The 25,209-nt window shown below is 44.0% G+C and overlaps 1 protein-coding gene across 3 annotated transcripts in view; it reads right to left on the bottom strand.

Moving 5' to 3' along the window:
* Positions 1 to 9,018: 9,018 nt before the first annotated feature.
* The window catches only part of LOC147451044 (beta-carotene isomerase D27, chloroplastic-like), a 52,946-nt gene continuing 36,755 nt past the window's right edge, over positions 9,019 to 25,209 (bottom strand). Inside the window, exons 2-7 of one of the 3 annotated variants that reach the window (XM_086519990.1) lie at positions 19,297 to 19,436; positions 10,761 to 10,853; positions 10,630 to 10,691; positions 10,385 to 10,518; positions 10,176 to 10,271; positions 9,019 to 9,392 (exon numbers count right to left, since the gene is read on the bottom strand). In XM_086519990.1, the coding sequence (XP_086376116.1) occupies positions 9,343 to 9,392; positions 10,176 to 10,271; positions 10,385 to 10,518; positions 10,630 to 10,691; positions 10,761 to 10,853; positions 19,297 to 19,436 (575 nt within the window). In that variant the 3' untranslated portion in view covers positions 9,019 to 9,342. Of the gene's footprint in view, positions 9,393 to 10,175; positions 10,272 to 10,384; positions 10,519 to 10,600; positions 10,692 to 10,760; positions 10,854 to 19,296; positions 19,437 to 25,209 lie in introns of all 3 variants that reach the window. The other 2 variants (XM_086519991.1, XM_086519992.1) reach the window with 2 other exon arrangements.

Raw genomic sequence — 25,209 nt, 5'->3', positions numbered from 1 at the left:
GTTGTTGTTTTTCTATAAAAATCTTTTTACTGGTTTTAAGAATATCCAGTGACACTTACCCATCTTGAGAAGTGGGCTGGTGAAGGCAATATAGGGGACCATAAATGGATTTATCACTTTAATCGGGCTCGGGAATTGGAGAAGGATATACTCCCACCTTCTCATTTTTGTTTTGACTTTTTCAAGGACCCGATGAAATATTTTTTTGTGAGTTTGTTACCATATACATGTGGTAGTGATGTGTGTGAACACACTAGGATCGCCGGGGCATTTTTTCCCTCTTTAGGAGGTTTTTTCCCCTGAGCATTATATATACGCCCATCACTCTAGGGCTATCTATCTTTCCATTGCACACTAAGTTATACACTCTCTATTGTGTGCCTTGAGCTTCCTTTGTCTTCTCCAAGCTGTGTGTGTTTCTCTGCAACCCTAATTCCAACAATTGGTATCAGAGCAGGTTGCGTCCTCCCGAGCTTAGTCGCCAGCTGCTCCAGTACACGCCTGCTCACTTTCTCCGATTTCAGTGAGCTTTGGCGAGCGTTCACAGGTCGACAAATACTTCAGGCAAGCTCATAGAGCTTGATCTGCTCAGATTTTTGATTAAGGCTCATTTCGGCCACCATTTCCACTACAGGCAGGTCTGCACTAGCAATTTCGTCATTTTGTGCAGAATTTTTGTCGGTGCCGTTTTCTGCATAACAGGTGTCTTATAGTCTTCTACGGTTTGTGCTATATAGCACGTGTTGTTCTCACTCCGTTTCTCCTATTTTCGAGTAGTTTTCACATCAGGTGCAGCATTTACCATGGCTGACAACAACAACATAGATGTGTTCAAGATGTTTGCTGCTGAGGACAGGTTGGATGGGGACAATAACCCTATGTGGGCTTATATGATGCTACACGTTCTTGTGTCAAAGGTCGTTTGGAATATTTGCAGGGCATTGATGTACGTCCTGGTTCTGAGGATGTAGGCGATGTTGAGGATGTTGCAGGTCTCGCTGCAAGGATTGCTGCTGTTAGAGTTGTTTTTCCTACGGCAGAACAATCTCGTTGGGATGTTAAGGATGCGCAGGCACATGCATTGATTGTGTTGTCTGTGAAGCGCACCATTGTTCCTCACATCCGTTCAGCAAAATCTGCAAAACAGGCTTGGGATATTTTGGCTGGTCTTTATGCAAGTCGCAATGAGGCTAAAATTGCTTTGCTACGTAAAGACCTGGAGTCGAAGATTATGCATGAGGAAGATGATATGGACACTTTCCTTGCTAGTGTCAAGGATATCAATGAGCAACTTATTTCTGCAGGTGAAGTCATTTCAAACAGTTTCCTTGTGCAGACTGTTCTTGATGCCTTACCAGATTCTTACCAGACTTTTGCTAGTACTTGGAGACTTATGACCCAAGGAAATCCTGAAGTTGTCAAGTTTGATGCATTATACACATTGTTGTTGCAAGAGTCACTTTCCAGAAAAAACAAGACTAGGCAGCGTGCAGTTGAACAGGCTTTTATTGCTTCTCAAAGAAAGGGTGGTAACAGCAATGCAGCCACTTCTTATGGTTCTGCTGCAAGCGGCAAAAATACTGTTCCTAATGCTTCTACTAGCAGCACTTCGTCTGGCAATTCTGGTGATAAGGGCAAAAAGAAGATGCGTTGCCATTATTGTAAAGCTAATGATCACTTGATCAAGTAGTGTCCTAAGTTGAAGGCAAAAGAGGCTAAGAAGAAAGAGGGTGGTTCCACTGCAAATGCTGGTTCCACTACAAATGCAGCCATTGTTGAGTCTTTTGTAAAAGGAGACTGTCATGCTGATGTTGATGCAGAATGGGCTTTTAGTGCAGAGTGCACTTACAATCCTGCTATCCATGATGCATGCTTGTCAGTTGCTGCAGATTCACATGTGTGGTATTTTGACAATGGCGCTACAAAGCACATTACCTCACATCGTGAATTGTTTACCTCTCTCGAGTCTGTCCCTCATAAGAATTCAGTCAGTTGTGCCAACAATGCCTCTTATCCAGTTCAGGGAGTTGGAAAGATTGTGCTTACTGCTGCTAATGGCACTTCTTTCACACTTCTTGATGCACTTTATGTACCTGGGATCAAGAAGAATCTCTTGTCTGTATCCGCACTTGGTCGACTTGGACTTGTGGTCAAATTTGTGGATGACAGATGTACAGTTCATGATCTCAGTTTTGGTGATGAAATTGTTGCATCTAGCCTTTTGTGCCGTGGGCTGTATAAGCTCACTTTGTATGACAAGTGTGGACAAAATTTTGCAAATGTTGTTGCAGATTCAAGGGCTACTTTAGATGCAAAACTTTGGCGTGCACGTTTTGGTCATCTGAATTTTGCCAGTTTGCTACGTTTGTAGAAATCTGATATGGTTGCTTCTTTGCCGCCTCTTGAAGCACCTGTCAAACATGTTTGTGAAGGCTATATTTTGGGTAAGATGCAGCGTTCTAAGTTTCCAAAGGATGGTTCAGTTCGGGCCACATGCAGGTTGCAGCTTGTGCATAGTGATGTTTGTGGGCCCATGCAAACTCCGTCCTTGGGCAATTACCTGTACTTCGTGACTTTCATTGATGATTACTCCAGGCATGCATGGGTATTTCTGCTTAAAGCGAAGTCCGAAGTTTTTATGTGCTTCAAACAATTTCTGGCTATGGCTGAAAATTTCTCGAAATGTACTATGGACACCCTCCGTTCCGATCGAGGGGGGGAGTATATGTCTCATGAATTTAATGCATTTTTGGCTAGTCGTGGGATAAAACACCAATGTACAGTGCCTTATACACCTCAACAAAATGGGGTTGCTGAGAGGGAAAACAGGTCACCGACGGAAATGGCACGATGTATGGTCAAAAGTCAAGCTTTGCCGCATTCTTTTTGGCTTGAGGCCATCATGTGTGCCACTTATGTACTTAACAGGTGTCCTACGAAAGCTTTGCAGTATATTACTCCATATGAAGCATGGCATGATACAAAGCCTTCTATTGAGCACATGCGTGTCTTTGACTGTTTGGCATATGCTTTGGTGCCACAAGTGCAGCGCAGAAAATTGGATGATAAGGCTATCAAATGTATTTTTGTTGGTTATAGTGCTAAAAGCAAAGGTTACAGGTTGTATCATCCGCAAACAAAACGTATTCTGGTTTCTCGGGATGTAGTGTTTGTGGAAGATTCTGTTCAGCCCTTGCTGTCATGTACTAAAGACAGGACATTTATGACACTTTGTTGTCTCTTTTCAGTGGTGGAAATACGAAAGTAAGTTCCAATGAGGCAAATGTACAGCCTATGGGGGTTTCTGAAAATGTTCTAGATCAGCCTATTATTGATGCAGATGTACATGATGTACTTGATGAGGAAAGGGCTGAAAATGAGCAGGCTAGAGGTATGCCAAAATGGCTGGTGCACACTTTGTGTGACAGTAAATTGGATGCACCTTTGTCTAGTCGTACTCGTTCAGGCTCTCACCATGCATCTTATGCATCAGATTGTTATGCTTTGGCTGTGTCTAGCTTACATGATGTTGAGGAGCCTCTGTCTTTTGCTGAAGCACAGAATTCAAAAAATTGGATGGTTGCCATGCAATCAGAATATGATGCACTCATAGAAAATGACACATGGACTTTATGTGATTTGCCTCCTGGAAAAAAGGCCATTGGTACCAAGTGCGTTTATAAGTTGAAACGCAAGCTGGATGGTGAGATTGATCGCCATAAGGCTCGACTTGTTGCAAAGGGTTATGCACAGCAAAAAGGCATAGATTATGAAGAGACTTTTGCTCCCACTTGTCGTATGACTACTCTGCATTTTCTATGTGCATTGGCAGCTCATTTTGGTTGGGATGTACATCAATCAGACATTGTTACTGCTTTCTTGAATGGTGACATATTTGAGGAAGTTTATGTAACGCAGCCTCGCGGTTTTGTCATAAAAGGACAAGAGGACAAAGTGTGCAAATGTAACAAGGCTTTGTATGGGTTGAAGCAATCTCCTCGTGCTTGGTATGAGAAAGCTGACACTCATTTGGTCAAACAAGGCTTTCGTAACAGTTCAACAGAAAGCACATTGTATGTAAAGCGTGAGGGTGATGTACTTCTCATTGTGGTTCTTTATGTTGATGATTTGTTGATCACTGGACCAAATGAGAGACATATTGTTGAATTTAAGGCTGATTTGAATGCTACTTTCAAGATGAAAGATTTGGGGCTGTTGCATCATTACTTGGGTATACAGTTTAAACAGTGTGATGGTGGTATTGCCTTGTGTCAGAAAATTTACATAGAGACATTGCAGTAAGTTTGGACTTGAGGATTGAAAACCTATTGCCACTCCCATGGAAACAGGTTTGAAGTTGAGTCTACATGATGTTGGCAATCCTGCTAATGTCACTCTTTATCAAACTGCTGTTGGCTGCCTCATTTATGTATGCAACACGAGGCTGGATATTCAGTTTGCAGTCTCACAGGTCAACAGATTTATGCTTAGCCTAGGGTCTAAGCATTGGCACGCTGTCAAAAGGATTTTCCGCTACCTTAGTGACACTTTACATCTTGGCTTGTTTTATCCCAAGGGGGGATCATTGCCGCCAGACTTACATGCTTTTTCGGACTCATATTGGGCTGGTTGTTTTGATACGAGAGTGTCCCCAAGTGGTTTTTTTTCATGCTTGGCAGTTCATGTATATCATGGTTGAGCAAGAAGCAACCTACTGTGGCCACTTCGAGTTGTGAGGCTGAGTACAGAGCAGTCTTCACAGCTACGGTTGAGTGTGTATGGCTCAGACACCTTATGGCTGATTTGGGTGTTGGAAAGGACACTGCCAACACTATCTACATTGATAGTCAGAGCACATTGGCAATTGTGAGGAACCCAGTTTTTCATGCTCGCACAAAGCACATTGAGGTGCATTACCACTATGTTAGGGAGAGGCTCTCAGCAAGAGAGATCAGCTTGGCTTATGTGCCAACACAAGACAACCTTGTAGATCTTTTCACAAAGGCATTGTCTCGTAAGAAGCTTGAAGCTTTCCGCAAAGCTTTGGGCTTACTCCCCTTTGTGGACTAATCATGTCCTTAGGGCATGGCACTTCCCTTTACTCATGTGCCAGCTCTCGTTCACCGCATCACTCCAGGGGGGATTTGTTACCATATACATGTGGTAGTGATGTGTGTGAACACACTAGGACCGCCGAGGCATTTTTTCCCTCTTTAGGAGATTTTGCCCCCCGAGCATTATATATACGCCCATCACTCTATGGCTATCTATCTTTCCATTGCACACTAAGTTATACACTCTCTATTGTGTGCTTTGAGCTTCCTTCGTCTTCTCCAAGCTGTGTGTGTTTCTCTGCAACCCTAATTCGAACAGAGTTAATCCACCCCAAAGGGGGGCCCCAGGTGCCTAAAGATATTCCCTTTTGAGATAATCTCACCTGACCAGTCAGAAGGGTCGAAGGAGTCGTTTTTTGACAGGGAGATCAGCCTTGACTTCTCAATATTACACTTGGAACTTGAGGCCACGACAAACGTTTGAACAATCTCAAGAGCTTCCTTAACATCGTGTGTCTATTGAGGTGCTGCTAATGCGAATCTCACAAAGATAATTTTTCTTGCCGTTTAGCCTTTGAAGACCGCCAACGAATGTGGTTCAAGCTCATTGGAATGTTTGATCAAGATTCTACAATACGAGCAGTCACCCTTCTTGGATATGAACTTCGTGCATCCATTTATTTGCCATCCAGTTTCTAGGAGGAAGTTCCATGTAATCATTTCTTATTAAGGCTAAAGTTATTCATGATCAACTATCGGCTATGAAAAGTGTACTTACGAGTATTCAATTAGCTGTCGCTTTGGTTCTCACGAAGTTGCTAGAGACGTATGAATCAGTGTCTAGGACACTTCGGCTACAAATGATGAAGGAAAAGCTAGAATTTGATGATCTCAGCTCTTTTCTCCTTGAGGAGGAATCCATATTGATAACTCAATGCAAAATTCAGATTTCTAAAAAAGGTATGGAAGCACTTGCTGCTTCGAATTCCAAAAAGAAGACCAGGAATCGTTGTTACGATTCTGGGAATCGTGGTCATTTGTCTAAAGCTTGCAGACCGAAAGGCAAAGAGAGAGGATCTACAAAGGACAGGCAAAAGCAAGCATCATGAGGAAAGCAATGATAATGACTCGGGAAAGGACATTAAAGAGGTTGTTGGTGTAGTGGAGTCTACACTGGCAAGGTCTCCCATCTTCTAGTCACATATGGAGACCAGTGCCGCCACCAGCTTCAACCAGAGAGTGGCATGTGAGTGGTAGAGAGGGGCAAGAAGTGCTCCCTATAATTAATTTGGACTCTTCTGTTGGAGTTCGAGTTATCGGTGTTTGAACCTGTGGGTCAGAGTTTAAGGCATGTGCATGTGGCAAAGAACCAATCAACGTAACTAAAAACACTATGGATGAGTGTACCAATCCATTGTTGTTGGTCGAATTATAGACATGATGTATTCCACAATTCATTATCTTGAAGTATTTTGCACGTGATGTGTTCACAATTGATAAATGGGGATTCTTGGATGTAGTGTGGTCTACGGTTCCAATTTCCTAAAAGGCAACCGATGCTCAAGATGGCATTTTTCTAAGGTACAAAGTTGAGGGTAGCAAATCCGAGGTGTATCTAGCATGACAACATTTGCTCAGGTGTCCATTGTAGCTTCTTTATCGACTTGGTCTCACTATTTTTGTCCACTATGAGCTGCAGAGAGGGTGTTAGTGTTTTGGCATCTCAAGTGAACTGCCCAAAAGGATCCCATTATTTTATTTTGGCTTTTAGGTATTTATTTTACTTATTTGTCAAAGTTTGGGTAGGGACATTTAGAGAGGTGGGTATATATGTGACCCCTTGCCCCCATTGTACATTACATTAGTTATGCATTGCCAAAGTTGATTGGTTCAAGAGACTCTCTCTCTTGTGCTCACTCTCCTTGGTCTCTACACTTCCGCATCGTCGACTTTGACACCCATGGCAACATGGACTCCTAGAGGCAAGCTTTCGTTGACACTTATTGCAACATGCACAGAATTTAGTGCATTCCTCTTTTTTTTGCAAAACTCACAATTGTGAGCGAATTATATCCATAACCAAAAAAATTACAAATTTTTGCCATTTTCGTGACGAGCCATGACAACTACTATGGGACATAACTACATCGGTTGACACGGGAGCCACCACAAGGAAAGGAATGAGTCCACCTCTTCACCCAAGCAAGTTAGTCAAAGCGATGTTGAAGGTCTTGTTCCATTCATTAGATTTTGATTGATTCCCAAAGGTGATGATCGCCCCCCTACTTTCTTGGATTAAATATGAGAATTTAGTTGTTATAATGGTGTTCTCGAAGATGCAACAAATCCTTGCCTTCCATACATGCGTAAAGTAACAAAATCTCACTACTTGTGTTATGATAAGAAGGGTTTGATTGTTAAAGACTTTCCCTCCCAATAATTTAGTGCATTCCTTAATAATTTAGTGCATTCCTAAAGTAAAAAATAAAGACCGTCTTTAAATACAATTTTAATGCATGTTGACGTTTCAAAGGCTAAAGGTTTTCGCAAATCCATCTCACTATAGAGAAAAGACCATTGCTTTCTTTCCACGAGAAAACTCAATTAGATTTGACAAAACTTCTAAGAGCTTGGTCACACCCCAATGATCCACTAAGCGGGATGAGTGAGAGTAGAGAGCAAGGAAAGTTGGAAGCTGCAATATCTTGTAGTTATTGAGAAGATAGATAGCTAAATAAAATTTGCCAAATATTCCTCTCATTGATTAGGAAAATTCTTTTACAAATAAGAAGCGTAGTACCCCTTTTCTCATAGTATTGATGGAGGACTAGGAACCCCTCTATTATTATAGATTTTCTTTTATATGTTCATTCCCTTCGAAAACAAAAAACAAGAAAGGACACATAGCCCTTATATATACAGCTGCATTTACATCAATCAAAATAGCGTTTAACATATATCATCAATACAACAATGGATACAATGAGCTCTCTCTCTCTCTCTCTCTCTCTCTCTCTCTCTCTCTCTCTGTGGGTAGGCATGAAGGAATTCCAAGGTCAAAGAAATTGGACCATAGGGAGGTCGATTACCTCTAGCAATTTGAAATGGGTGCAAAGACTAACAATAAATATTAGTAATTAAAAATATATATTGTGGGACTGGCTCGATTTTCTAACTGCTCGAGAAAACTTGCTCGCCATTTGGTAGAACTAGTGAGACATCATTATCTAGAGCTTCTAACCTATGCACCCTGGCTCACTTTTATACCATTTGTAATGTAGACATTAGAGATAGGAAACAATGGTAGGGAAGTAGTTGAGAGAGAAATTGACTCTATAGAGATTGCGAGGCTATATGGACAACTTACTACTTGATCATTCATGAAAGTATCAAACAGTATAATGCTCACTATCAGTCACATTATAGATGAGGATCAAAATGTAATTAACATCTCTAACTAAAGACTCGAACAGAACATCCAATGTAGAAATCACACAAAGAAGAGCACTCAATTTTTTTCTCGATAGCCCTCCAAATGCCAGTTCTATTAGTTGGGTCTTTTATTCCAGTGAGAGATGCATTGTTCATATGAAGTTATCGGGTTTCCCCTAGAGCCTCAACCCAAGGCATAAGATGATCCACCTTGCCGGTGGCTGTTCCACTTACAATTATGAAACGAGCCTGGCCCTTTTCTATGTAGGAAATATGAGATTATCAGTTCCCCCCCCCCCCCAGCCTCAACCCCAAGGCATAAGATGACCTGCCTTGCCGGTGGCTGTTTCACTTACAATCACTGACAAGGGCCTGGGTCTTTTCTAAGTAGGGAACACTTTCTATGATTTACCTATACATCCTCTAGACATATATAAGAAGGCAGAAAGTGTGAGAACCTACACCATTCATGTTGGCCATATCGATAAACAAACCTGCTGATAATCATTTAAAAAACGGCAATGAAAAACCATACTCAAATTCTCAATGCATGGATACATATGGCAAATTGTAATAATACAACAAGACTGTTGTTTAGTTTAAAGTACAACTACAAATAGTAAACGTGCTGTACAGTAGAAATGAACATTCGTATCTTACAAACGATGACCCCAGGCCAGATAAATATGTGCATTGGGCTTTCCTGCTGCAAGCAATGAAGATGCCACTATTATCCATCTGCAAATGTCTTCAAATCGAGTACCTCTGCTTCTCGAGAAGGTAATCTTCCATCTCCTAGCCTCGTGTCCAACGCAGTCATGACATTCAACCCAGGGAGTACATCTTGTTACAGCTTCTACAGCCGCACTTTGGGGCAAACATTGCTGTTCTCATTAGCAACAGGACCTGTAAAGCAAAGGCTGTGGTTTATTACGGCTGCTTGATGACCATTCAGAGTCTCTATTGTAAGGATCACAGAAAAAAGCTTAAGATGCACATCAAATAGCAAAAAATCACTTCAGAAGACAATGGCACAACCCAACTTTCAGCGTCAATACTCGCAATTGGTCAAAATTTGGTTAGAGTCAATCACTCTGCCTTGAGATCTTCCTAGGTCATTTGTATCATTGCTTGGCCACACCATCTAATTTTCAAATGAAAAGCAAGGCAAGCCCATGCAATAAGAATGGGTTCATAATACCTAAAAGAGCCCATTTAGCATTACATCATACATTATGTTTGAAGCTAAGGGCTGCTCACAACTATCAGAAGGGCGCCCCCTTGATTGGTCATGTCCCAAAACAAAACATCAACCCCAAAAACCGAAATTTTTAAGCACCCATCACTCCACCATCTTCTAGGCAAATACATTGATTATTTTGTGCAATAGACGAACCCCTTGTAAATTAGCATCCAACATTACATGACAAACTATCTTTAGACTGTAATGATGGGCTTGAAGTTGCAATTAATATGAAGATTACTATACAAAATTAATATGAAGATTAAGCACAAACTGCAGGTGTTAAATTGTGACCTCGCCAAGGGGAACACCATGTTGTCGGAAATATTTTGATCCATGTATACAAAACAATAGAGGTACATACATGCAAGGGAGAAATAATTATCTAGCACTAGTGTCTTGTAATTCAATACACAAGGGAGAACAGAACATAGCTGATAACTTACAGAGTGTAGAAAAGCATGGTTGCTTGAAAGCCAGATCTTCCTCAATTGGGGGTGGTTGCTGGCCATAAATCATCTCACAGCTCATATCCTCAAAATCTGCAAATAACATCAGGTAGAGACTCAGATGGCATGAACAAAGACCCTGCGCAGCTTTTTAGAGAACTACTGAGCCTGAACCTCAATCCTGCAATGCTACGGCGTATGCATACATAAAGAGATGAATGTTGAAAACCAACTTGGATTCATTGTGAGGGGCAAGCCAAAATCATTTGTGAAGAAATCTTGCGTCGGGAGTTTGCACATGTTTACACACATTCCCACACATCCACTGTACTCTATGTACCTGCATTCCAACTTATTTTTAAGAAACACTCTGCTGCAGACGCATGCATAAAATGATAACCATGGCCATAAAAAGGTCTTACAATTTACTAACACATGCCGGCACTCTGACCTGCACTTCTTGATGTGAACACCACTTTTCTGTTTGACTCCATTCACCTCAACCTCCATCAGCTGATAGGGAAAAACGACTCATGAAATTCACATGGAGGTGTAAGTAGGTCATGCAGCAAAGATTGTTACCTCTGATGGTCCAACAAGCCAGTAGAAAAAGGGAACTGTAATAGCTGCATTGATTTCAGCTGACCATTTTGTTGGTGGGAAAAGCTTCCGAAACTATTGACACCAATAAAAATCTCTCTCTCTCTCTCTCTCTCTCTCTCTCTCTCTCTCTCTCTCTCTCTCTCTCTCTCTCTCTCTCTCTCTTGCTGCCTCCCCCCCCACCTGCTCACGTGCTGCCATCTCTCATTAAGGTCTCTTGGGACAGTTTCCTACGACGTTAAAATTCTCTTCTTCTCGTGTGTGTGTGCGGGCATGCGCGTTCTAATAAGAAGAGGAAAATGGTATAACCTTTCTATCACCCAAGTGTGGTAGATTGGTTATGCCATTTCCCTCTTGATTAACAGGTCTAGAGTTCAACTTTCCTCATTGGATAGATCTATAAGGTCTCTTGGGATAGTTTCCTACGAGGTTAAAATTCTCTTCTTCTTCTTCTTCTTCTTCTCTCTCGCGCTGCTGCCAGCCCCTTCCCCTTCGCGCCACCCGCCCCCCTCAGCCTCCCGCTTCCACGCCATGGTCTTACTCCATTGGGCAGCCCATTGGCATGGTCTCCCTCCATTGGCCTACCCATTGACACCTTTCACATGGCCTCCCCAGTGGCTAAAGCCCGCCTCCCTCTCAACATGAAGTTCTCAATCACCAACAAGAGGATATAAACACTTGAGGCTGAAGTGAAGGAGTGGAAGAAAGAGATGAGTGCAACCTTTCTTCGAAAATGGAGGAATGGAAAGAGGAGAAGAGGAACCTATGCAAAAAGATTTCTCGCATCGAAGAGCAAGCGGCAGTTTCAGAGACAGGGACATTGTTTTCTTCTCAGAGACTCATCAGGCCACTAGACAGCTTATGCCACATGTGGTGGGATACAGATGGGAGACAGCCCACACAACAGTCGCGAGATCTGAGCATGTGAGTAGAGGTTGCGGAGGAGTAGCAGTGCTATTTAGGGAGGAGTTATAGCCACTACTATATATTGTACGGAGAGATGATCATGCTAGATACATGTGGGTGAGGCTGAGAGCTGACACAAGCCGATTTCTGTACATTGCCATATGTTACTTTCCCCCCAGTATGTCAATATATGTTGCATACAGAGGACGATCGCCTTTCTCTATAGTAGATGATATATGGGAGTTTTCTAGGGAAGGTGATACCATCCTCCTAGGGGACTTCAATGCCTAAACGGACAATCCTTAAACAATCTTCTACAACACTTCAGATGAGATGCTTAGAGAGCTGGAGGTGGGTGAGTTGGGGCTTGACAGATGCTCACATGACAGAGAGCAGACGGAGTATGGGAGATACCTCACGGAGATGACGACTACACATGGGTTAGCCATACGTAATGGCTTACAGCGATTTCTTGGAGCAGCCGGTTTCATGTGCTTTCCACATAGACACGCGACCAGTACAGTGGACTATGTTATGGCACAGCTGAGCTTTATTCCCTGTATTCAAGATTTCATAGTGGGAGCCAGACTAGTGGGTGTAGCAATGGATCATGCCAAGACATCAGGAGGCATGTCACATACCTGTTATACATTTACACCAGAGACTGACTCGGTTTATACAGAGATCTATAGCCGTCTATGCGCAGCTGGTCCTGGCCTCTCAACGGAGATGTGCACCACTTTACTGACTGAGACACTTCATGGTGCAAATCAGAGGCATACCCACACGCTCAGCCGGGTCGGAGGCAACATTCTGGGAGCATGCCCTAGAATAGTTGGTACGATGAGGAGTGTAGAGACATGAGAGCCCAGCTTCAGAGGGATCTTCTTTTAGGAGTCATCACTTACAAACAGTCTCGAATTGCTTCCCAGCGCCTTGTGCGACGAAAGAAACGAGCTGACTTGGCCGAGACCGAGCGACACTTGTATTAGTTGTTCTTGAGTAGAGACTCAGGAGAGGCATGGCGATTCTTTCATGAGCACTCCCCTCCCCCAGTGATTACTTCTCCTGCTGTGTGGGGCCAATTTGCGTCATCGTTATAGACAGTTCCTGGACAGGACGCCCTTCTAGATCCTACAGAGCCATGCCCACCTACCAGCACCTTCTTTACCATTGAGATGGTAAAGAGAGCCATTGACAAGATGAGGATCAGCAGGGCATATGATCATGATGGTCTAGTAGCAGAGCACTTTATATATGCTAGAGATATGTTGGGAGAGATTCTTGCAGTGTCGTTCAATCCTACCATGTGTGAGGGGTTACTTGAGACTTGGAGAATGTCTACTACTGTGCCTATCTTCAAGGCAAATGATCCTACAGAGCCTGAGAATTACCGCACTATTATGGTTGGGCACACATTGGCACGGTTGTATGCATCCATTCTTGAGCAGTAGTTGAGTAATTGGGCAGAGGGTGAGGGTGTACGGGCAAAGGGCCATGCCGGTTTCAGGAGGGGTTTCTCCACTCTTGATCATATTCTGACACTCAAAACAATCATTGAGGAGGGCACGTCACATGGGAGACGAATACATTCTAGCTTTGTGGATTTCCGCAAAGCATTTGACATGGTACCGAGAGCTCGATTGATGCGCAGACTGTAGGAGATGGGGGTGCCCATAGTGTTGATTTGGGGGATTATGGCTCTATACAGATAAGTGATGGGACATGTACACACCCCGGAGGGGATATCTCATTTAGTTCACTCCACCACTGGTGTGAAACAGAGTTGCCCATTGTCTCCTAACTCTATTTGGTATGTATGTTGATGAGGTGTCTGATTACATTGATAGAGAGGGTGATAGAGGTGCCCAGCTGGTAGGGACGTGGATCCCATTGTTGTTATATGCTGATGATATTGTGTTGATCTCTGACTCGCAAGAGGGTATGCAGTGACAGTTGGATGCATTACACAGTTTTGCAGAGGATAGTGGATTGTCTGTAAACCTTGGTAAAACCAAGGTTATGGTGTTTAACACCATACCACAGTGGATCAGGAGATCAGCACTGACTTTCACATATGGTCAGGAGATTGTAGAGTATACAGATGCACACATTTACCTTGAGGTTGTCTTCATTGGGCAGAGGTTTTCTTTGGGGAGAGCAGCAGAGACTGGATTGACTAGAGCTTTTGCGGCCTTGGGAGGCTTGGAGAGGATGTGTTCGCAGGTTCAGTTCCAGGAACCTCCGACAAAGTTATGGCTCTTAGATACTTTAGTAGCCTCAGCTATGTTGTATGGGATGCAGATATGGGGACCTTCTGTAGGCCAGGATGGTTGGAGACGTATGGAGAGGCCCTTGGTATCTATGATCTCTCGACCAATCAAAGCCAAGGCCTCCGTACCCCATGCCATCATTCGAGCAGAGCTAGTTGCCCCTCCTATGGAGATAGAGGCTCTTACCAAATCAGTCTCCTTTGTGCACAGCTTGTGGGATACTACTAAAGACAGATATGATGACTGGCCCTTGAGTCTTCCAAACAGTTAGCTCTTCAGAGGGACACTTCATGCTAGTATACACAGATGACATCATGGTTCCAGACGCATGGCTTCACCATGGGCAGGCTGCCCCCTTTCCAGTACAGATCAAAGCGGAAGCCAACGAAGCCCTCCAAAAGAAGATCACCAAAGCTCTCACGGCAAGCATCGACGAAAAACTGGAGGCCACCAGGGTGGGTGGGTCAAAGTAGTCAAGAAGAATATCAAAAAAAGAGGCCAGAGTGGAAGCCCAAGAAGATGAGTTTCTCATTATACACACAACCATTGAAGAAGAGAAGACGCGACAAGCTCGCCGCCTCAATGTACGATTGACCAGCATCAAAGAAAAGGAGGGATCCACACCCAAGAGCGATGGGAAAGCCCTATGCATGAAACTTGGGTACAAGGAAGAAGAGGAGCTACCCTTCTCCAAAGTTTGGAGAGCTGGCAAAGACTTTCAAAAAGAGCCCTCTATCCTCCAATTTTCCTCCGAGGAGTCTCGAACCTCATTCATCCGAAAGAGGGCCAACTTGAGAGGGCTGCAGTATCTACCTCGACGACTACCTCACAAAGATGTAACAAGACCACTATCTTGCATGCATGGCGAGAGTCAAAAAAGTTCGCAAAGAAGGGAAGAAGGCGGTATACCGAGATGGTACCATCATTGATGGCAAGACCGTCGCATAGGGACTCACGGTTGATGAGACACATGAGGAGATCCACATTGCGGTTTGGAACTACAATGGGGATCTATGGGCACATCCAGAGATGCTTGAGGAGGTGATGAGAGGACGGGACCTCATTCTCTTGATAGAGACACATGACTCAATAAACGGTATAGCTCTAGCTCGTGCCTCCTCTGCGTGTGAGTATCTTCATATGGCGTCTTTCTTCTCGATCAGTGATCTCCCCAAGGGTCTGTTGCGCACGCAGCCGTTGATAAAGATCTTTGCACTCATCATTATACCAGTTGTTCTGTGGCATAGTCCCTGGGCAGGGGCCGGGGGGGGAGTGTGGCATGTGTGGGAAAGAGCTAATGGCTTGTGTGGGAGGGAGAGAGAGAGAGAGAGAGAGAGAGTCACAAGGCTGTGGCAACCACTAACCTTAGTTGTTGGTTTCTTTCCCTTGATTTTTATTTAATTTTAGGGACCCTCTTTCTGAAGTCACAAATGGACGGACATTGTGTGGCCAGTGTGAAATGGCCGATGACCAAGAGTTTCACCTGCAATCCGGAAGGGCAAGTCGCCACGAGATGGTCGGGCCAGCTCGCACTGAAATCCGGGCAGTAAAAGGGTGTCTACGCTCAGTTCAAAGTCATTTAGGCCCCTCGCGACACTTATAAGTTGGTGGGTACTAGGAATTTAACTCAAAAGAGGCAAAGTGGACACTTGGCGGCTACTGAGCATTTTTCCAAGTCTGCTTGAAGAGGGAGCACCCATTTTGAGAGTAGAGGCTGATTTTGACTTCATAAGTGAACTCCAGTGTGTGTGAGTAGTGGGTGCACGTGATCACAGCTTTAATGGAAAGCTTGCCTTCTCCCTTGTCTTATGTAGCGCGATGATTCCGCTCTTGCGCACACCTCTCCCCTTTGAATACAAGATCGTAATGCCCCGCTCCCTCTCCCCTTTGAATATAGAATCGTAATGCCCCGCTCGAGGGCTTTCCATTTGTATGTATAGTTGTGTGGGTTCATGCGCGTATGCCGAGGCAAGAGCCTCTTGTCGAGGTACTAAAATAGCTAATTGCTAATCCTCCGCAGGTACAAGTGAACTCGGAGAGATTTCACGCGAGAAATCTCATTCAATTCAAAGGGCAAGTAGCCCTACAAGTGCGGGAGTAGGAAAGCTTGCTACAAATGCAACCGGCGCGCAAAACAGAGCCTGAAACGGTAAAATACAGTTTGCTGTCTATTTTTGCAGGTTTAGGGTTTTGACCCTAATTGATCCCTAATACCCACAGGACCTTCGGGGAAGTGATGGGATCACTGTGCAGGTGATCTGGTGCATTTTCAGGGCAGAAAACAGAGAATTCAGCATGCTGCAGATTCTCGCCAGGTTTGGAAAAGTGTCTGTGTGCGCCGGGAAAATCACCTTCGGCATGGGGATTTTGTCTGTGAAGCCTCCTACAGCGGTTACGCTGCCGAAATCGGCCTAGAGTAGGCCATTTTCAGCCCAATAAAAGCAAGACAGCTGGTCCAAGTTTTATAAGAATAAAAGCAAGACAGCTGGTCCAAGTTTTATAAGAATAAAAAAAAAAAACCGAAAGGGGCACCAATCTTTGGGGCCTACAGGGTCACTGTCTGCTTGGTAGCACTCTAGCTGCCGAGCCATGGTTTGTGTGAAGTGTTAATTCCAGTTACAGGTTCATTTGCGAAGTTTCTCTATGTCGTGAAGTTCGAGTAAAGTTTATCAAGTGAAGAATCGGGTGACGGGTGAAAGCTAAAGTCTACTGCCCTACGGGCCGATTTCATGGTTCAGTCGCTGGGACAGTATCACTTTTTCCTTAAAGAGTGAGCCTTGGTTGGTTTTTGGCGAAGACACAGAGCACAGGAACTCGAAATTACACCATGGCTGACAGGAAAAACGATGATAGGGAAGAGGGTTCCTCCTCACAGGACAGACAGGCTATTCCTCCTCCAGTGTTTTGAGTGTGGCGAGAGTTCACGGCCACCCCTGTCTGTACCTTTTGTTGATTTGAATGCTCCACAAGGTCAAGGGTATATGATTGGGCAACTAGACGAGGATGCATTCACGACACAATTGGTTGCTGTTGTGAATGTGTTCTCTCAGTTGGTGCATAATCCTAGGTTTATGGAATATCTGCGAGCGCCGCCAGTACCACAGCAGACAAGGAAACCGTCTCATGTAGTAGAGCCTGTTGAGGCTCAAGCCCAGGTCCCTTTAGTGCGTCCCAGCAGGGCGGGGAGCACTCACATGTTGCGAAGTCACGTGGGGCTCCAAGACAAGTTCCTTCTGTCCACAAACAGGTGGTTAGGACGCCTATTCCGCAAGCTTTACCAGTTCAGCCAGCCACCTTTCAGAGTCTGCATGTTGCATTAAATGGATAGGGAACCACTTTCCAAGCTATGCAACACGTTTTTCCACCACCCACGGTATATCCTGGGTATTTCGGAGGTGGATTAGTGCTTCAGAGCATGGCTAGTTATGCGCCTAAAAACTAGCAAAGGAACAGTGTTTGGGGGTATGCAAGGCATGATGCCAACCCCCATGTATGGTAACATAGGCATGCAGCAAGGGTTTTAGTGCAATTCCGGGCCAGTTTGGGGTGCCACAGGGCAATTTTGACATGGCTGGTTTTTCCGACCAACAAGCACCCTCCCACCCAAGCATGGTGGTTCCTTCAACTTCTCATAGATTTTGGCAAACTAATTGCCTCCTCTAGAGTCTTGGATACACTCCTTTCACTACTTTCTTGAAGGGCTTCGTATAAATCCAACAGTTTTCTAGAAGTCGTCAATACTACGCTCTACTAACTACTGGCTTCACTCTCAACTTATTTGGGGAATCATCTGAAGATTCCTTCTCAGCACCCTCATCATCAAAAGTTCCATCCGTTTTCAGTAAAACGGGTGCCAAGCTTCGAGCCCGTGTGGAGCACACTTTGGCCTTACCTGCGCTAGTCTAGAGCAGCTGAGCAGCCGCATTGATCTGCTGGAAATCCCGACCATTAGATTTAAATAAGAAACTCCTCCCGGCTCCCCTGCTCATGCACATGACATGCACCTCTCTCCTCTCCTCCTCCTTCTCCACCGCAGGTCTGCCTCTCTACCACTTGCTTGCGCCATCTTAGTCTGACGTCTTCTCTCTGGCCCGCCTTGGAAAATCAAATGAAGAGAGAATCTACTCCTCTAATGCTGGATTTTTTGAATAAAATCCAGCTGGTACCCCCTACCTTGCAGGTTGAGAATTGTTTCGCACACCTCTACAATATATGCAAGCAACGGCCTAATTAAGATATCTCGAGAGGGAATGTCTTTCACTTGGACATTGTACCAACATTCCTAGACAGTGGATGTGTAACGGTAGAAACTGGCCACCAGCAATCTAAAAGGCAATAGATGAACTGTAGAAGACTGCAACCACACAAACTTGAAACATCTACTTGAGAAACTTAAAGAAACACTTCAAAATATGTACCACCTTGCATGAGAGGGAATAAATCCTCTGAGAGAGTACTCACCCCATCAGTGGTATTCCTTGCCATAGCAGGCTATTAGCACACTGCTGCCACATCAGCATGCTGCCATGTCCTCTGGTTCCACATCACCACCCTACCACATTATCATCATCCACCATGTCACCAGTGTGCCACAGCAGCATGCTGCCATGCCTTCTGCCCTCACATTTCCACCATGTCAGCGGAGTCACGTCATTGGATGGCACATCATCATGTGGTGGCAGCAGGCACAGTGTCTCAGACCCTTCAACTTTAATGGAGCTCACTCTGGCATAATAGTGACGCCTCCAAGAGTTTTTCTTGTCAGTGAACTACTAGCTACGACTTACAACCAAGTGCCAAAGGAGTTCGAATTTCTGGCTTTTATGGCTGAGAAGGCCAGCAGTCTAGGTAAAAGGCTCGCCAAAGATTTAAATCGTTCATGCAGTGTAAAACAAGCCTTCTCTCACCTTAGAACGTAAAATTCACCACCGTTAGCTCCTGCTTGTCCACTTATGACACAATATGATTCACCAAGGCAAAAAAAATTGCGCTACTGGTTCTACTTGTCAAATATCAAGGAAGGCCCATCTCCATGCCCACTGTCAAGATAAAGACTACCGGAAAAGATCAAGCATCCAAAAACTTACTAAATCTAAAGGGTTGAAACACCATACACAAGAAGCAACTTTTATAAAAGTTCCTATGAGAGTGAATACAGGCTTGCTGACATGCTTTCACTTATTGTAATATCACTACACAAAAATTGTGCCATGTATCCATGCTTAGGGAAAATAATGCCCCATTTTATTTTATAGCAATAAAACCAGTTCCACACAATATTGAAAATTCCTGGCATGTAAAGTATGCTGTTAAAATCACTGAAGAGATAAGGTCATTACAGTAGCAGGGGCTCCGGGTGGTAGTATGGAAAGTAAAACACTTCGAACAGCCTCCTTTTGTTGAGGTGGATTTCGGCCTTTCATCACTTCCCTTGAAACATCCACAAAGTCTTCATATCCATTTATCTTGCCAGAAGTTCCTAAAGACGAAGTGAAGCTCAAAAGAAAGCTTGTGAATGCCAGACCTCGGTAAAGCAATCAAAACGCAGTCATACTACCTCTAGGGCCTAGACCAACAATATTTAATATATATTCATAAGCCCTTGGATCCCAACAAAATTGAGAAGACAGCAAAACAGAAGGCTAATTACTTTAGGCTTAGAAAGATGTATGCTAATTGTATAGCTCTACAAATCTACAATTGACTACTGCTGTTCACATTATAGTGTTCAAATGGATTTGAAGCACTCTCATACAATTATATTTTAATTTTTTGCATTCTAAAAACACAGGACTCTCTATATATAACTCATGTTTTGAAGAAAATTTTAAGCTGACTGGAGTATATTCAAAGACAGTTCAGGTAATCCATTTCCAATTCATAGCATTCATAAGACCTTTTAAAATAAGAAGACTTCTCAGCTGTGTCCTGCCACCTGTCCACTTACAAACATCATCAGCTTCTCTTGACCTTGTCTATTTTTTTCTTCACTCAGGAGGCTCCAGTTTTAAAGGGCTTCCACCGTCTCATGGTTCATGACATGGTTTGATCAGGCCCTTTGTTATCCAGACTCCCAGTGACCTTGTTGGGTTACACCAACAGAAGAAGATGAGATATCTAACGGAGTTGGCTACCTTGCAGCAAGTTTTGAGGAACCAAGTAAGCCGGACAGGGTGTGTCCATGTCACAAGGCACTAGGCAAATCTCTACGCAGCTTATAATATTCTCAATCAAATTCCAAGAAGGACTATCCTTTTCCATTGATGGATAACCTTCTCAGTTGGTTATTGCGTGTAGAATCTTTCACCAATAACTGACAATCACATGCACATTGGCTCCATGTGCCATGTGGACATGCTATTGTTAGGTAAGAGAGACTACAGGATCAATGCACACAGTTGTGAGTCTGCTTGGATAAGGCCTGCATGGCCCGACCAGTGCATTAGATACATATCCACCATGCATAACCTTCTCTCAATTTTGTTGAAAAAATGGGATTTGGTGCCCTTGATATTACTTTCCAAAAGACACCCAAAGGCAATACACAAGAGTGTCTCTAACGTAAAAACCCCAAAAGATAAACAATGCAAAAGTACACAATCCATGGAAAGCCTGATATGAGTAAAAACTTAAGTAATATGGTACTCAAACAAATGCTCTTTAAAAGTACTCCTTGTGGGGGTTCACCACTACTTGTGATAATTCACTAGTTATCTATCTTATCTATTGCACTCCTCATAATCCAATTGTACTTGATCACATTATCTAACACAAAAAGGAAAGACGTATTATGTGTAAACAAGGATTACGATGTAACAAAAGAATAGAAGGAAATCCATTCTATTATGGAGTTGTGATAGTTTCCCAGCTTTAGTCAACTGATCCTACCTGAAAAGCCTCCATAGGATTGAAAATGGTAAGATAGGTTTCCATAAACTTTGTATCCACCCATTCTGCATCTTTTGTAGGAAGACCTTTGAATTTCAGTAAGTACATTGAGTCATTAAGCCACTACCTGTCATCCCCTCTTTGTATAGAATCTATTCTAACTCAAGCACCTATTCCATCTCTTATACAGAAGGTGGAAATCATGAGTTAGTTCAGTTAGTTTATAATGTGGTAGAAGGTAGTTCTAATGTAAACCACACCTGATTGATAGAATGGACCACCTTGAGCTGCCCATACTACCTTGAGGATATTTTTGAAAAAAAAGAAGCTTGCTTCGAACTCTATTTGAGAGAACTTTGGCCAAATTTCAACGAAACCCGATCACCTTCTTTGAACATTGCATGCATTCTAAAGACAGAACACCAACATGAATCATGAATCATCAATACCACCCTAAAGAAGAAACAACAACAGAGGACAAGGCCCTTGCATGTCAAGTGCAGGGATTAAGCCAAAGAAAGTATAGAGGACACATGGGAGCTAGGCAAGCTTATCAGCATACAAAAGGCCACAAACTCAGCTACTTGGAGGGTTTAGAGTAGCAACCCAAATATAGTAGAAGAAAGTTCAAGAAATAAAGCACGTTCCAATATTTTTTAGCTATACTCAAGCTAAGAAGTGAAATTAAAAGCAGCACTAAGAGATAAGGCATAGAGGAGACAAAAGCAGCTAGGCATGCACCTTCTCTAGAGAATACCCTAAAATTGTCTCCACATTCAATACCCTATCGAATATCTCACTGAAATCTGGGTCTGTAGCGTACTGCTCTCACATCTCATCGAAGTCCTGATGTTGCACTATTGTAACAGCAAATATATGTGGCTTGCGGGACAAAGCATCTGCAACCACATTCTTCTAGCCCTTCAAGTAGACTATCTGAAAATGAGGCTGAGAAGGGCCGTTTGCCCATCTCATTTGTTCTTTGACAACTTTTTCTAAGACAAAAAATACTTCAAACTCTTATGATCCGAGTAAGCTATAAAGTCTGCACCGAGCAAGAGTTATAAATATGTGCAACCCCCGCAACCTTCAAAAGCATCCGACTGAAGTAAGCAACTACATGACCGTCTGATATCAAGACCGCACCCAAACTGCTCCCACAAGCATCACAGTACACCTCAAAAGATTTCTGCAAGTCTAGTAGGATCAACACTAGCCCTAAAGTCAACTTCTACTTAAGCCACTCAAATGTTGTGATCTGTAACGGAACCCGAGTGAATAATACCCTAGCTGAGTAAGGTATGCAACAGCGAAGGTATCACTGCAAACTGTCTAATGAACCACCAACAGTAAAAATATAAGCCCAAGAAGCTCCTCACTTCAAGTACATTCCCCAATATAGGTCAATTGTTGAGAGCCTCAACCTTTGTTGAATCCATGCTAACTCACTCTTCTTTCTATTGATCACCAATCTATGTTCCCGCAATGCTCTAAACACTCGTGACAGATGCTCTCTATGTTTTTCTTCGGACTTGAAGAAAATAACAATATCATCAAAGAATGTGCCTACATGCTGCAAATGCTTTCAAAAAATCATGTACATCATCCTGTTGAGCGTTGCAAGAGCATTAGTGAGCCCAAATGGCATCACCAAAAACTTGTACAACCCAAAGAACGTCCTAAAGGGGGCCTTGTATATATCTTTTTTTAAATCAATTCTTTTAACTATGTCATCTAGCAAGTATATGATCGATCTTGGGTACTGAAACTGTTCTTGAAGGTAATCTTAAAAACAGCTTTGTAGTCTATACACATCCTCCAATATCCATCTTTCTTCTGCACAAATAGCACTAGTTAACAAAAGGACGGAGAACTTCGAAAGATCAAGCCCTTTTGCAGGAAGTCGTTGACTTCGCTCATGATTTATTTCTGTTGACCTCTACTCGCTCTGTATGGTGATCGATTTGGAGGGGTACTCCCTGGTATCAAGTTGATGGTATGATCTTTTGGCCGCTCTGGAGGTAACTCGCCTGATAAACCCTCAAAGAAACAATCTAACTCTAATTTTGACAAATTTGAATCCTCAGATTCACTCATCGGTTTGACAAAGATCTAGTGCGCAAAAGGACTTGATTTCATTAATTTTGAGACGGTCGAAACCAATACAAGAGGGATTGACTTGCCCTTGAGTTTCACATCTAAGCCCACATCTTGGCCTTTGCTATATTTCAACTAGAGCTTCCTAGGCATCGAATCCACTAACACCCTGTTCTCATGGTGCCAAGGCATCCCCAAGAGCACATCACACATCTCAAGAGGCATGATGTGGAAGTCCTCAAAACCCTGAAAATGCAGGCAAAGATTGCTAATGGGAGGTGTCACTGCGACCTCATGCCATAACGCCACCAGGACTACATCCATTTGTGGCCCCATATTCTCAGGCTTCACTCCCAAATGAGCCGCCATCTCAGGCGAAATGAAATTGGCCTTGACTTCGTTGTGGTCAAGGCCTCTTGGTCATGTACCTTTCCTCACACTCTACACAGCTCGGTACTCTCGTCCTCACAATCCTTTGACGTCCCCATGAAATCTGCTACAGCCTACAAGTCCTACTTTGGTATTTCCTTTGTTGTTTTCGAAGTCTTTGGCTTATCTAGAGGCTTTTCCTCTCTCTTTGGACACTGATCCAAAATGTGCCTCGCCTCTCCGCAACCATAGCAATTTCCATGCCTGAAATACATTGCCTTTTGCTCGACAAACATCTAAGAAATAGTAGACTTCTTCCGTTATACTAACTTCTTGCCATTCTTCGTCTCTGCAGTCTTGAATGCCAAAGCACACGTTTGAAATTCAATGAGCCTGTAAGCAATTCCAATATAAGCTGCAAAATACTGCAAGACCTATGCTTCAAGCAATAACTTTGTAGCTAGTTGGGTAAGCCACAACAACAATGCTCCATCTAATCCTTTGGAGACACCTTCCTGAAAGAATCTCCCAAAAAGAAGGTATCCCAAAATCTCTAGTTGTACGTGAAAAGTGTATCCATAATCCTCCTCTGTCATCCTAAGATGATTACAAGCCATCAAAACTTTGACTTCATACTTTGGTGTCAACCACAATGATGATAATAGTCACTTGAACCCCACACAACTGCAAGGTGCCTATCCATGCAACAAGAGCTTAACGAAGTCTTAAGACGTTTCCCTTCAAGTGAGAGGCTATCTTTCTTACTTTAAAAGCTTCTATGAAGCTGCCTCCTGAGAAACTGAAAACTGCTCGCTACTGCTGCTCCCTTTCGTGCTGCCCTTGCTCCTCCCCACGCTATGCCATACCCCATTACCCCCGCCATTCCCTCCCTCACCCTCGCGCTGCCCCTGCTCCCTCCCCGCGCACTCCCCTGCCCCATCCCCCCCGCCACTCCCGTCCTCTCCCTTCGTGTTGCACACACGCACACACATCCCCTCGCCCGCCTATTATCGCTTCTGCTTTGCCCGCCCTCCCTGGCTAGCGCGCAACTCCCCCCCCCCCCCCCCCCCCCCCCCCCCCCCCCCCCCCCCCAAACGCTGGCTACTGCCCACCCACTCCTCCGCCCACTTTTTCGATTGCCCCCCCTGCCGCCCCCAGCTGTGGTTTGGCTCTACAGTGATGCCTCATTGACATCGCTCGCCGGTGTTCACTTCAGCAGGAATATGCCCTCTCTCGCTTTCATCAGCAGTAGCAAGCACAGATGGAAGCTCGTGCTCCGCCACAGAGGACCCCCTCGTCCGACCCCGCCGAAGCCACCATCCGACTTGCTCTGTCGCCACAAGAGCAAGCGAGCCTCGCAGCAGAGGTGGAGCGCCTCCAGGCCACCTCTGTCATCTGCAAGATTAATGGCAATCGTCCCAGTCGAGGAGAGGTACGCGACCTTCTGCAGGCTCACCTTCTAGCAGAGGTTGGGAAGATCATTGACATTCAGCTTCTCGGACGAGGATACTATCAAATCGAGTTTGAGACTCCTGAGATGGCTGCCATGATCATCTTGATGGCCATTCAAGCGGTCAGAGCTCACTTCCGACAATGGCGCCATGGGTTCGATCCAGCATCAGATGTTCTTGTGGAGGAGGCAGTGAAACCGGCCTGTTCAATCCAAAAAGGGCGGTAGACTTTACTTCAAACCTTGATTTAGCTTTCACCCATTATTAGTCGTCTATTGTACCTGTACTTTCAAGACACAACAAAGGGGAGAGGGATACAGGCTGCTAGATTGCACCTGTATGAGTAGACGGACACCAGATTGGCCCCTAACTTAGGCGCCCCTTTCGGTATTTCTTTATTGTTCAAAAGAGGAAATAAACGCTGTGGTTCCCTACAAGCTGCCCCGC

Source organism: Adiantum capillus-veneris, chromosome 9 (genome assembly GCF_014529385.1).
Source record: "Adiantum capillus-veneris isolate H3 chromosome 9, ASM1452938v2, whole genome shotgun sequence".
NCBI classification, from domain to species: domain Eukaryota; kingdom Viridiplantae; phylum Streptophyta; class Polypodiopsida; order Polypodiales; family Pteridaceae; genus Adiantum; species Adiantum capillus-veneris.
The sequence above is the reverse complement of the archived record's forward strand: the minus strand, read 5'-3'. Positions and strand labels throughout refer to the sequence as shown.